Source organism: Ornithodoros turicata, chromosome 6 (genome assembly GCF_037126465.1).
Source record: "Ornithodoros turicata isolate Travis chromosome 6, ASM3712646v1, whole genome shotgun sequence".
NCBI lineage: Eukaryota > Metazoa > Arthropoda > Arachnida > Ixodida > Argasidae > Ornithodoros > Ornithodoros turicata.
The window spans coordinates 12126036-12139441 of record NC_088206.1 but is presented as its reverse complement, the minus strand read 5'-3'; the positions used below and the strand labels follow the sequence as shown (position 1 = coordinate 12139441).

Below are 13406 nucleotides of genomic sequence, written 5' to 3'. Positions count from 1 at the left end.
GAAGTGTCGTGGAACCGGTGGCAACGGCTAGAAGCCTTGTGACCATAGTAGGATCCATAAGTTTTGCATTTCGTGCAGCAAAAAATTTGAAAAACAGTCACAATTCCCATTTACGGTATTGTTCCTGCGGATGAAACTGATTTATTCACTTTCTTTTTGCGCTTTCAGTGCTACAGATGAAAAAATCAACAACTTATAGTGCCTATAATGTCATTTTTAGTGCCCAAATCGGGATTTTTAGCGCCATTCATAGGCGCCTAAAACAAGGTTTTTTTCGTGCCTAGAAATCAGGGCTCATTAGGCTCAGGAGTCATTATATGGGTACGCAATTAATACAATGTTATGAAACGTATAATGTTTTCGCCATAGCAATGAACTAACAGCTACGTGATATACGTACATAACACGAACCATGCAAGTACAATAATCAATGTATTATCAATTAACGTGTATGATACGGCAGCATGGGCTAAGCGTTCTGGTGTAGTTAGAAGATAGTATATACGCCTCATGAACTACGTCCTTATCCTTATATCAAATATGCGACACCGCTAAGATGGTGATGGTGATGAGGATGATTGGAGTCCTTATAGCGCACATGTAACTAACGCTATAGACCTATAGTGCGCCAAAACCGTCAATAGAAATGACGTTAAAAAAACAACAACATAAAGTTAAAAATGTCACGCTACATAAAATGGGACGTAAACGCAGCCGTCCGAATAAAAACCTGGCGTAAAATCATAAGTAACGTAAATTGTTATTATCTCTAAAGACGTTGATGGGTAAAAGGAGCTCATCACTCAACAACAGGGCTGAGGAACACGCTGGAAAATAACACAATGTTTATGTTTTCTGTATATGCATGCATGTCCTCTGTATAAGAATGTTTTACCCACGGCAATGTGACAAAAAAAAAAAAAAGAAGAAAAATCTAGCAAAAGCAGTTTAGCAGTCAAAACACTATCGACTTCATTCAAGTATTTCTGATCAAAGGACGACAACTGTCGAAGAAGCCAGGGACTGCTTGCTGCTGCCGCGGTTCAATCATTGGATTGGACGCTGTGAAGCTGTCCTTGTACGTTTCATTAACCTCTCCACTCACATTGCCCCTGGGCACGGTGCTGTTTCTTGGAACTCGACACACCGTAAAGTGTGCATATATAACTAAACGGCAAGCAAAATATTAATGTAGCTACATTCGACATTAGTAAAATCAATGTTCTACTGCGGCAAGCGAAATGTACAACGAATACATACATTTATTTCTTTGCCCAATTTATTTATCCAAGGGATTGTAGGTACTTGTTTGGCAAGTAAAGATACAATGAATGAGTAAGCAGAAGGTGGGATTATATGGAACAAACATTCCAGCTTGAAGGCAATTAATAGTGTAATTGGAGTAGATTGAAGGACCAACTGAACGATTCTATGCTTTAGCGCAACACAACAGGGTACCACAGAGAGTTAACGGTCACGGGTACCCGTTTTGCCTAAGTTTGAAGCTGTGACAGACAGGATAAGAACAGGATCGAAGCACAGCCAGACACGTGCATTTGATTTATACAAAATAAGTTATAGGGACAACTACACACTAGCGAGAACACGAAAATTTGAAAACAAGCGCGCCAGCGATGTCAAGTAGCAGACGACACTGGACTACGGCGCCATCTGAAATCGGTCGGTCGTTCTATGCGGAGCGGCAGCACTAGTCAATGGCAGCCTCCGTCTGTTTAGAGTGCTGTAAGCGTTGACCGAAAAATGGCTCAATGTCACTGTTTGCGCTCTTATTCGTTGTTCAGGTCTCTGCTGCATTTTCACAGAACTTCACTAGCTTCACGGACACTTTGCGTGTCAGCATATAAGTACGGTGTAAGCAAGCTTACGGGAAGTCTTACGAGACAGACGGCGCAGGACCTAATTTTTCGTCTGCATCCAAACGAACGCAGGCTATTGATGGAAGAACTTGAGTTGCACTTAGGAGCAACCGCCACCTGTGAGTTTTAATGAACATTTAGAGCTGTTACGAATATTTGAAACGATTTGCGGACATAAATTGTAGCGGGACGCAATGATTTCTGCAACAGGTGCGATAAGGTGACACCCCCATGTTTCAAGTTCGAGATCAGAGAAGCGAGCCAAAGAATCAATAAGCAAGGGGCATGTTTAACAAAACATAAATGCTCACATAAAAGCTATAGATTCGATAGCAGAAGCAAATGTTTTCGTTCCAAGTATTTCTCCTGCCAGCTTGTCTGTGTGTTCCACGAAAGTCATTAGGATGCCTTCGCGGATCTAAAGTGTTGACCGTTTACTTTGGCAAAATAATATCGATCACGTTTTCGCACGAAATTTTGTTTACTGCCGCCCAGCAGAGTAGTCCTCTTTGATGATCATATTTTCTGCAGACGACAAGCCCGTGACACCAACGCCAGAACAGTTGCAGATGGTTGCTATCCACAATGCTTTGCCCTTTGTTGGATTTGGATTTCTTGACAACTTGATCATGATAGTTGCAGTAAGTAAACAATAACGTTCCTGAGCTGTCCTCACTCATTCCAACTGCTTTGCTGGAAACAATGCCATAATTATGTTTGCAATACGTTTATTGTCTTCTTTTGTTCGCAGGGAGACTATATTGACACAACTCTAGGACTTACTCTGGGAATTTCTACTATGGCAGGTACGACATTCCCTTGAAAAACTGTGCACACAATGGCAGTCAAGTCATGTCCCCCATATCTCGACATTATTGTCTGTGGAGAAGTCCGTTTAGATAAGTTCCTAAACTTAGTACCAAGTACGTAAGCCAATGACGTGCCATATCGAATGAGCTGGCAATGTTACACATAATTAACCCAGCTCAATTTTTTTTTTTTTTAAATTACTTTCGTCCTCAGAAAAGTCTTGTCAGTGATTCATCCCGGTCAGTTTTGGTGTTAGTTTCAGCATGTCCCTAGCATACAAACCCCTTGCGAGGTTTGCATACTAGGGACAGAACCTGTCCACAAAACAGAATGCATAGGGTTACATAGGATATGGCTGCCACAATAAAAGGAGAAAAGAAAAGACACACACACACACAGAAAATTAAGCCAGTACAAAATGTTTTTTTGTGTAATCTCTGTACTACTTATTGCTTATCACATTTTTTAAATTTCAGCTGCTGGATTAGGAAATGCAATTTCGGATGCAGCTGGCATTGGGTAAGCACAATACTTAACATTATGTAATATTACTCTTAACCCGTTCACTGTGTTAAAAAATATTGAAAATTGTACACAAGTATTGATACTTTTTTTTTCTTCCTCATGGTATGTGCAGTTCTGTGGAAACTAACACAAAAATTTCAGCTCTATCTAAAGAATATATGGCGGATATATTACATTTTGTAGGAAGGTGGTGAAGTGAATATACAAATGAGGAGCATTTTTATTTACATCCGTTTCTTTATATGCCCAAAACATCTAAATGTTTCCCAGGCACCCCTAAGAATAGGAACCTGGGTGGAGCAGGCAGCGGATCGTCTTTGTGTACGGAACACCACTGGCGACTGCTTCCTAAATCAGCTGCGTCGTCATCATACTCTTCGCTTGAAGAGCTCAAAGATTCCAAATCGCTGTCGTCTTCTTCACTTCCCTAGCACACATAACTCGAGTCACTATCGGAGGCCTCAGAAACCTCGTGATAACTTGGTAGACTTTTAGCAGTAGATGGCACTCAAAGTTTCATCTGTCATCCTTCTTGCATACGTGTCTGCACAGACACTGAACAGGTGCGTCACTGAAGCACAAGAGGGAACCGCTGTGTTCGCTTTTTTCAGTATATATGTGTTTACTTTTTCCTTTTTCTTTACTTTATGAAATCATAAAATTTCAAAGGCAGTCTTTATAGAAAATGCAAGAATACTGTGCTCCAAAACCACACTGAATTACTGCTTCCAAGTTGTCTGTGTATTCATCATAAATAGTGACAGATTTACAATGACATACTATTCCCATTTACTTCTCATGCTTAGGTCTGCCTGGTATGTGGAGAAGCTAGCCACCAGGGTAGGAGTTCAGGCCCCGAAGCTCACACCTGCACAGATGGAGATGTCCGCCACGAGATGGAGTTCCAATATTGTAAGTTTTTTTTTTAGTGAAGTGTTCATACTGGAGCTGCACGAATAGCAACATTTCAAAATCGAATCGAATAAGAATACCTTACAGACACTGCAAATCGAATTCGAATTGTTTATTTCGATTTCAAATCGAATATTCCCCAAATGCCCAATTTGTATATTTCTAGTACTTTCTCACTTTGGAAAATTTATTAAATTTGTACCCATTGGGGAACTCCTGCTCAAAACGGGGGAGCCTACAGCTTTTCAGTCAGAATAAAATATCTTAAAGAAAAAGAAGCCTATCTACTTCAAGTATTGGAATGCGCATTACATTGCTGGGTGTGCATCCTTTGGCTTATTTGTTTCCATTTGTACTTTCTGTACTTTTTACAGATCGCATATACTTCGGTATGCAATACTTCGTTACGGTATGCAACTCTAGAAGTTGCGAATACATTTACTGGCACCTTTAATGCGCATCGTTAGTAGGACCTCTAGTGACAGATATTGTAAGCACAGAAAACCTTCCAATCACTTGTGGAAGTGTGCTTCGTGTGAACACGTACAGCAACATATTGTGATCACAACTCCGAGTTGTCACACAGAAAAGCTATTCTTTGCTGTGGACTGATTGAAGCTCTCTGCAAACGAAAGTGTTTGCAGACGAGGAGTAGAGCCACTCACTTGACTACGATGTTGCCGACACATATCCGTGAAAGACATACTTTCCATGCCTTCAAAAGCTTTCCGTAACTCTCTGTGTAATTTCTTCATTTGCATCGACATAGCTAGCCGAGAGAGGGCTATCCTACAAAGTAGAGTGTAATCCGGGATAATTCCATGAAGTCTGCAATCTTTACGACAGATAGGGGTTGCAGGTTGGCAGCAATCATTTTTGCAATTTTAGTGGGTCCAGTGGCATCACATAGGAATTAGTCTGTGCATCACAGTTTCGGTTATTTCCGGCGGACTTCTTTGCTCTTGGAAGTAGCTCATTTGATGTCTTGTTTACCAACAGCATGATAGCTTGCCAATGTCACACACTCAGTACGCTATGATCCCGCGTTCGGTCTACAGACCACTTCACAAGTTCGCACGATGTCATCAACTGCGAGGACGATGCGTTGTCCAAAACGACGATGACGATCGAGCGGATTATGTTTCACGCCAGCATAAAATTTAACGCGTCACTACTCCTATTGCACAACATATTTCACTATATTCAAATTTTCGCAGCCGCCTCGTTCTCGCCCACAACGCCGACGTGAAAGTGTGTCAACGAAGCTGCTACACTGCGTTCCAGAAATATTCGAAAAAAATATTTGAAAAAAATTGCGAATATTACAAATCGCCTGCAAATATTGTTCGGATAACATTAAGTATTCGATACGAATTCAACAGGATTACGAGTATCGTGTAGCAAAGCTCCGGTTTGGTAATGGAATGGTAAGGTGGAATCGGACGAAAGAATGTGTGACAAAACACTTAGCAGTATACGAGGGAGGACAACACTAGTGTGGCACTTGGTTCAGGGAACAGTTGAAGTGCAGCACTTGTGTTGTTCTCTCTTGTACTGTTAAGTGTTCTGTCTCACGTTCTCAGTGCGATTACACCTTCCAGAGTATCGTGTAGAACATTCGCGTGCAGATGGAATTTTGAAGAGCATTTGCAGCATATGAGGCAGTTTTAGCGCTCAATTAAGGTGTCCTTCACACCTGTCATATCATCCTTGTCCAAGCATCATAAAAAAAAAAAGAAAGAAAAACGCTGAACTACTTGCTGAACCGGTTCGGGACAGTACAGTCAAACTCCTTTACAACGAAACTCAGGGGACAGCAAAAAAAATTCGCAGTAAAGGTATTTTCGTTAAAAAGGATGTCCATTATTGGACCTATAGGGCTCCAGCGGGACCGCAAAAAAATTTGCTGTAGTGGTATTGTCGTTAAAAAGGTGTTCGCTATAAAGGAGTTTGACTGTACTTTTCATTAGCTGCAGTTCAAGTTCAGTTCCAAGATCGGGAAAAAAATAGTGATTCGGTTTGGTTCAGTTCTGATTCTCGGTTCGACTCAGTTCTTGTTCGGCTCAGTTCTTGTTCGACACCATGGTTGACAGCAAGGCTGTACACACACATTCCCTACTTCAGATGTGTTACCCCGCGTGCGCTAACCTCCAGAAGGGGGGGGAGGAGAATTCAGAATCCTAGAAGGATGGAGCATCGTACGGTGCAGCAGAACGGTGTTCGTCATTCGGTGAGTTTAACATGTGGTGGAAAAGACCTGAAAATCACTTCGCAATTCTGGTATGTTCGTTCTAAAGAAATTTGTTGTAAATGTAATTTGTGTAAACGGACGGCGAAGCCGTCGGTTAGATTGGTGCGCCACGGCAGAAGCTTTGCGACAGGCAAAATAATGGTAACACTGCGCCATCTCTTAGGCGAGAGCAGAGGCTTGGGAAGTGCCTGCCCTCTGCGTCCTCCTATTGGCCAGTAACCAGGAGGTGGAGCCTCCCTTGCTCTTGGTCAGCAAATGCAAGGATAGTCAATAATTTTTGTGTTCTCGAGCACTTGTCTGTCAAGGAATGAACGAATGCACGTTGCATTCTTTTCAACTGTCCTCGTGCTGACCATGGATTGACGACTGTTTCTTTGTCCCTGTGACTTTCGTCTTTGTTCTGCAAAGTGATGCTGGATGACTGTAAATGGGTCTGGTGAGGCATGACTAATGACTGGTGATGGCTGGCAATGACTTGCTTCATGTTAAGTCAAAGCCCTGGCACAGCCCAGGCCACATGCCTTTTTTTTTTTTTTTTTCGGTAGAGACTGGGCCCTGGGATCCGATCTGCTGAGCACTTTAGCAAATCCCCCTGAGCCGACTGTGAAGAAATTGTGCCACACATCCATGGTTGACTGTGCCCCATGGAAGAAGGACAGTGTTTGAAAGGGCTCTGTTCTTTCCCTGATGCCCTTCAAAAAAATTTTGTAGCTGTAACCCAGAATAAGCGCATTCCTTTATGATGAATAGTCCTCACACAAATGCCCGATGGGCAACCTTGCATATTGCAGGGCCGAGCAGTCGGCGTATTTGTTGGCTGTCTCCTGGGCATGTTCCCTCTGCTCTTTCTCAGCTCCAAAGAAGACATCATACAGAAGGAGGGTAAAGCAAGCTGATGAGGCCCCCTCACATTTCTTGGCCAGAATGGTGCCACCCCGTCAGCCTCACTGTCCTGCTGGTGTCGCAGAGAGATTACTTCCTTCCTCCAATGCCTTATAAGTATGTAGTAATACATCGCAGGTGTTATCTCATTTTACCCACCGTCAGAGGTCGAGGATGATCTACGAATGACAGCAGTGACCTTTTGAGACCTTTGCACCCCTACTCAAAAAACTATTATATGTACATGTCAATACCTTGTGAAGTTCGAGGTGTATATGCAATGTATAAACTGGATTATTCTCGTCATTTAACAATATCAGCCGCAGTTGTTATTTCTGTTGAATTTTGGACATGTTGTGCCCTTTCCATCACCTTGGAAAAAATTAATCCAAGAAAAAATGAGTTTGGTTGGGTATAACCCCTTTGTTGCAGACATCACCCACCCTTTTCGTTCTTGCGGGTTGCCGTCTGCTTGATCTCCGACTTCATTTATAGATGACTTGTATTGATTTGTGTTGCAAATTTTAACCCGCAATATGTTTCAGTCACGTCGGGGATTCATGTCCCTTTTGTAGAGGCGCAAGAGTAAACAGTAAATAGAAATATATTATTGGCAATTATGGCCCTTCAGTACGTGCAAAGCAGAGTATTGTTACAGAAAGAGACACTGGAGACTGAAATGTTACTAATTTGACAAAAAATAGTGAAGAAGTAATGTCATTATAGTATACAGGGTGCTTCACCTAACTTTTAAGAACCCTACTAAAATGCTACTTTACCTATGAACACATGGCCACTGAATGCATGGCCATGCATGGTATATCATGCAACGTTATTTTTCCCGCCTTACAAGATGCCTTTAAATGCAACTTTGTTAACTTTGTTTGAGAATCACAGCTTTTCAGTACCTACTGAGAAAATTTGTAGTCAAGAGCACATTCTCTGCAGGATGCATATTGTTTACCCTGTTCCATAGTGAAAGATTTTCTATTTGAGGTTGGTTTTTCAATGGAGAGGTACTTGGATAAAATACGTCTCATATTTGACTATGCTACACATGAATGCTAACATGCCATGCGGAATCCTGCACAAAAAAGAAAAGAAAAAAGAAACACAAAACAAGAGAGAAAAAATGTGCTGTCAAATCAACTTGAGTTGAATTTGAACGACTTGTTTACTTTCCTCGTATTCTTTGTTTTGTGGGAATAGTATTGCAACCGTGTTAACACAGTATCATAACTAAGCACCTGTTTTTCCAAGGCATCTAGTATTTGATAAAGAGGATATGAAAAACTTATTGGAGTGTCCTTGCGTTCACCCTTTAAGCTAAGATTTGTGAACAGCCACTAACAGGATAGCAAAACTGTATTAAATGTGCCTTTGACTGCAGAGTTAAACGGTGCATCTTTCATTATGGTGGCATGTTAGGTGAAGCACTCTATGTAATGGATGTAACTGTATGCAGTTTTCGCAGGACTAACAATAGTATGTGATTATACGTATGTGTTCTATCAAGCAGAGGGACACAGTGTATTCGAGAAACAGCGTCAAAATTATGTACATATCAGGCACCAAAATCGGCATTTCATCTTTGTGGTTTGAATCACAAGGTGATGGCGTTACTGGTATTAGATGGGTGATCCTTCATCACATGAGGAAACTCGTCTAAGTTGGTGACAGAGATACTAAAGTCTTCCTTCTCAACACTACCAAAGCCTGTTCCCACTAGATATCTCATAAGCAAACCCTGTATAACAGCCTTAGTATTGTATTTCTGTCAATATATGAAGAACTGTACCTTCCAACTAGAAGTATAATGCAAGAAACTATCCATTTCCGAGGTGTCGCTACAGAGGGTGTCCACCAACCTGGAAAACCTGGAAAACAGGGAATAGTCAGAGAATTTTGATGTGACTGGAAAAGTCAGGGAATTGTCAGGGAATTTGGCTAAAAAGCCGCTGAAATCAGGGAGAATCGCAGACAAGTACCGTGATGATGCGCGGCGAATCACGAGTGCCGACCGGTGGTTGAGAGGCAATGCCGCAGCAACGTTACTGCGAGTAGCAGTTCACCAGTATGACAAGCTCTGACGCAGAAAAGTAGGGTAGCCTCACTAATACTTAATAAATGGCCTGTTTTATGTTGGATCTGGTATCAAAACGTATGAGCAAGCACCAAGTTCCCTTTTTTTTTGTCAGGGAATTTGCTTGAAATAGTCAGTGAAAACCTGGAAAAGTCAGGGAATTTGAAGGCTGTAGTTTGGTAGACACCCTGCTACAGAACTTTTTGCTAGCACATCTTAGACGGGCAGAAATAAACATGCAGTCATCGTGTGCGTGTCGTAATGTCAAAGAATTGCAAATATTATGTGCAATTACACAAAAGTGTTTAACAGAATGCTCATATGTGCAGTGTTCTACGATCATGTAAGGTATTGATAGGAAGCAAGTTGGTCTACGTTGAAAGATTTCTGTTCAAAGAATGTAACCCATTACCTTGGAGCATGACAGCTAAATTAGGGGGTAGATACGCAGCAGCTCAACATGTAGCAGCTAGCTTAAATTAGGAATGTGCACATATGTAGGGTAGGTTCAGTGCCATGTGGTACACAAGACTACTATTCCATTGCTCACTTGCATCTCCAAAGGTGCTTCCTTTAGGCATAGTCCTAGCAGCTCTTATACATCCACGTAGTGTATAGCATGAGCACACCATCATAAATCCAATGTCATTAGAAAAACATTATAAGACAATCTTAGTTGCATGCTGCTGCTGCTGCTATTATTTGCAAAGCATCTCCTGACAGAAGTCAAATTACAACAGGTGGCTTATGTTTATTGTATTGTGCTTTATTTAATGATGAGCATGAGAGAACACTAGAATGTGTGCGAAGCTTTATAATATATACCAAAGAATTAGTTCTCGTATTTTAACACATGCACTAGCCTCTTTCGTAGTTTCCTTATTCACGTGCAACATGTTTGCTTGCTTTCAGTTGTCTTACGTTGATGTGCTACAGCCTAGGCCTCTCATAAATTATTTAGGATGTATTTATCTTCTGGTAGAAGTTATCAATATAACGATGCTGATACGTACCACAGATATGCTCCAGCGAGCTAGGGCTGTAGTTCTAAATGTCATTCCATAATTCTGCTCTTAAAAGCAAGAAAAAGGGAATGGTGAGATACAAGCTATGTACATGCTACTATAACACATTGTTTTCACATGTGCATGAATACTGCCCATTTCCATGTGATCTGCTACATTCTAGATATGTGTATGTGCTGTTCTTTCTCTTTTCTGCACAGAAGGTTTGCGAGTTATTATATACTGCCAGTTGTTGATGCAGTGAACAAGAAGAATGACACCCTCATATTTAAGTGATGTTGAATGTGTTGTTGTATATGGAGCGGCCGTGATACAAAGTGGGTTTGATACTCGGTTTGACTGAGTGGTATAGCTTTACAACACCATAAAGTGTATTTTTCGGGATCCATCCCTTGATGTGTCATGAATTTGTATGCGATTGTTGGCATGTACCCACACAGTAAGATCAAACACACCTAGTGAAATCCATTGTTTGATGTCTGATGTTAGTTTATGCTTGTTAACTTCAGTAGTAGATATTTATCAGTCGTATTCACTTCAGCAACAGCACCTAAAGCAGTGTACACCTCTTATATCATCTCTGACACTGACATTGTTGCTGTTAACTACTAGTGTGATTTTGACTACAGAACAAAGCAGTTGAGAAATACAGGTCTTGCGAATTGCAGTTATTCATGCACGAGCTTCGAATGAAACTTCGTTTGCCTTGCCAGTGACTTATTGTTTGCGCTGTTGCACCGAGCTTCTTTAAAGGGGCGCTTAAGCACAAAAATTTCTCCTGCTGGAGAATGAAACATGATGTTACCTTGACAGCAACACAACAGAAATGGGATTCAGCAGTTTACGAGCTGGAGGAGAAGAGGCAGAAGGAAAGCTTAAATTGCAGGTTCTTTCGCTCACAAATCACGAATGACGCAACAGATGACTCCCATTGATGTAAAGGTAACGTCATCTTCCATTCTGCGAGGAGAAGTTTTTGTGCTTCCCCTTTCACGAACACCATTTTTCACAAAGCACCGCCAGAGTGCATTTTTGCACGCTTTGTTGAGCCACATAATGGGACAAGACAAAGCCCCGGAACGTACAGAAGTTGTGTAAGTCTGTCCATCCAAGCAGTCCCACTCTGTAGGGACCAGCCTCTCCCTTAATTTTTTTGTAAATATCCACCCATCCAAGCTTTTTTCCACTTATACTGGGTGTTGATACTGCACTTGTTGCTGTCAGTACAGCTACCAATACATACCCCTGCCACACAGGCACGAAAAATGACATTAGGTGCTTAATGCCTTACGTCTTAATGTCATTCGTGCGATGCCACACGGAGATATTTAATGACATTTGTCTGAATGAGTTCCTGCTTAATGAGATCCCCACAACTCATTCGCCGATGAAATGCCTACTCTCGCTCCCATTGTCTGCGCAGAGTAAGGATTTTCTTCTTGCATAAAACCACTTTGTACCATGCAAGGCAAGATTATTTTATAACTTGAGGTTGCAGGAGTATGCTTTGATGAGGGAAAAGCTGGACTTGTTTGAAATTTTAACTGATAGGCACAAAAACGAACCAAACGGGTGGCACCAACATCATGGTGTTTAATGTCATTACAAACTGACGTGTGGCATGACCTTCGTAGATAATGCCGTTCGGGACCTCAATGACATTAGACAATAATGTCATTTGTTCTGCCTGTATGGCACAGGTATTATCATGCAGGCATACCTTTCGTAGTCTAATATATTCAAGTGTACGTTAACAAATTTTTTGGGGCTGTTGTGTTCAAGAAAGGAGTGTTCTTTCCCTTCACTGTTGCTACATCCAAGCGCTAGTGTGTAACGATTGTTTGCTGTATGTGCATTGCAAATCCTTGTGCAATAACACCATAATCATCAGTATGTTACCCTGTTTTGTACTCAAATGTGCGTGGTGCAATACGATAATTATACCTGGTGGTACTAAGGTAATCAAAATACATTACATGCACACACATTGTGTGCTGCAAATATGTGCGTGGAAAATTCATTTGTACGTGATTTTCAGGTGTTTTGTACACACTTGAAATGAACTTCCAGTTCATATATGCTTGTTCACTCAGCATGTCATCACATAGAATGTCATAACAAAACACACAGTAATCTGCCAATAGTTACCGGACATTAACAACACTATGGGAGTTCACACCCTCTTGGACATCCTCTGGCCCAGCACAGTAGAGTGAACTGGTTTAACATTTTGTCTCTTCAGGTGCTCTCAATTCTTGAAGTTCCTCCAATGCCTTATCCTCCTAATGGTGCAATATTTTTCCTACTCGTCTCGGGACCAGCCTACCTGGCGTTCTTCAGCCTCCAGCCATGTGTGCTTACTTACACGTTTCTTGTTGGTCAGTTTGTCTCGCGAAACCATCTGTTCTGGACTTGCATGCACATTGAGAGATTAATAAATGCATTACAAACATTATGACTCCTTCAAATGTACGTTTCTCTGCACTTGTACAGTTAGAATCCCAACTCCATCGTATGGCGTGTCAACGTAACCTCCTTCCGTCACATTCTGGCGCTCAAACTGGAGCCAGCAAAAAAAAAAAAAAAAAGAACAGGCGGAGCCAAGGACTCATTTCCGCGGATTTTCAGCAATAGACCTCTACCCGAGAAACGTCATCATGACGTTGGTAGACAGACTGAAACCAAAACAAATCGGGAGGGTTGGGTTCCACGAATGGGCACTTGTTCACTTGTTCGCTGCCTCCTATTGAAAGAAAAGTAGGACCGAAGGTCGCGTCCCTTTCAGAAACTATCGTAAGCCCCTCAAGACCGTGGCTTTAGGGCGCGACCTTGTTCGCCCCTAGCTTCGAGTGTAGTTCCACTCTACCAAATTGGTGGCGCTGTCGAACACTATGAATCCATTTGTTTACAAACAGGGAGAGGTCTATTGTCGTTGCGTTACAGGTGCTATACTGAGTAAAGTGACCACAAGGGACCCATTTCTGAAAAGCGCGTGCGAAAGGTGCGGCGAGCGGAGGAAGTGTCCCCGCCTCTTGTTTCAC

The 13406-nt window shown here is 41.8% G+C and overlaps 1 protein-coding gene across 2 annotated transcripts; it reads left to right on the top strand.

The window, feature by feature from the left end:
• The first annotated feature begins 1701 nt into the window (after positions 1-1701).
• LOC135399097 (transmembrane protein 65-like) lies at positions 1702-12820 on the top strand. Of its 2 annotated transcripts, XR_010424191.1 has the most exons (7): positions 1702-1996; positions 2409-2518; positions 2629-2683; positions 3164-3206; positions 4019-4124; positions 7167-7374; positions 12608-12820. XR_010424191.1 is itself a non-coding variant. In XM_064630788.1 (6 exons), the coding sequence occupies exons 1-6, from the start codon at positions 1762-1764 to the stop codon at positions 7269-7271; spliced, it is 654 nt and encodes a 217-aa protein (XP_064486858.1). In that variant the 5' UTR covers positions 1702-1761; the 3' UTR covers positions 7272-12820. The 2 variants fall into 2 exon arrangements, 1 of the variants encoding a protein (XP_064486858.1); XM_064630788.1 differs by having other exon boundaries at positions 7167-12820.
• Positions 12821-13406: the final 586 nt, after the last annotated feature.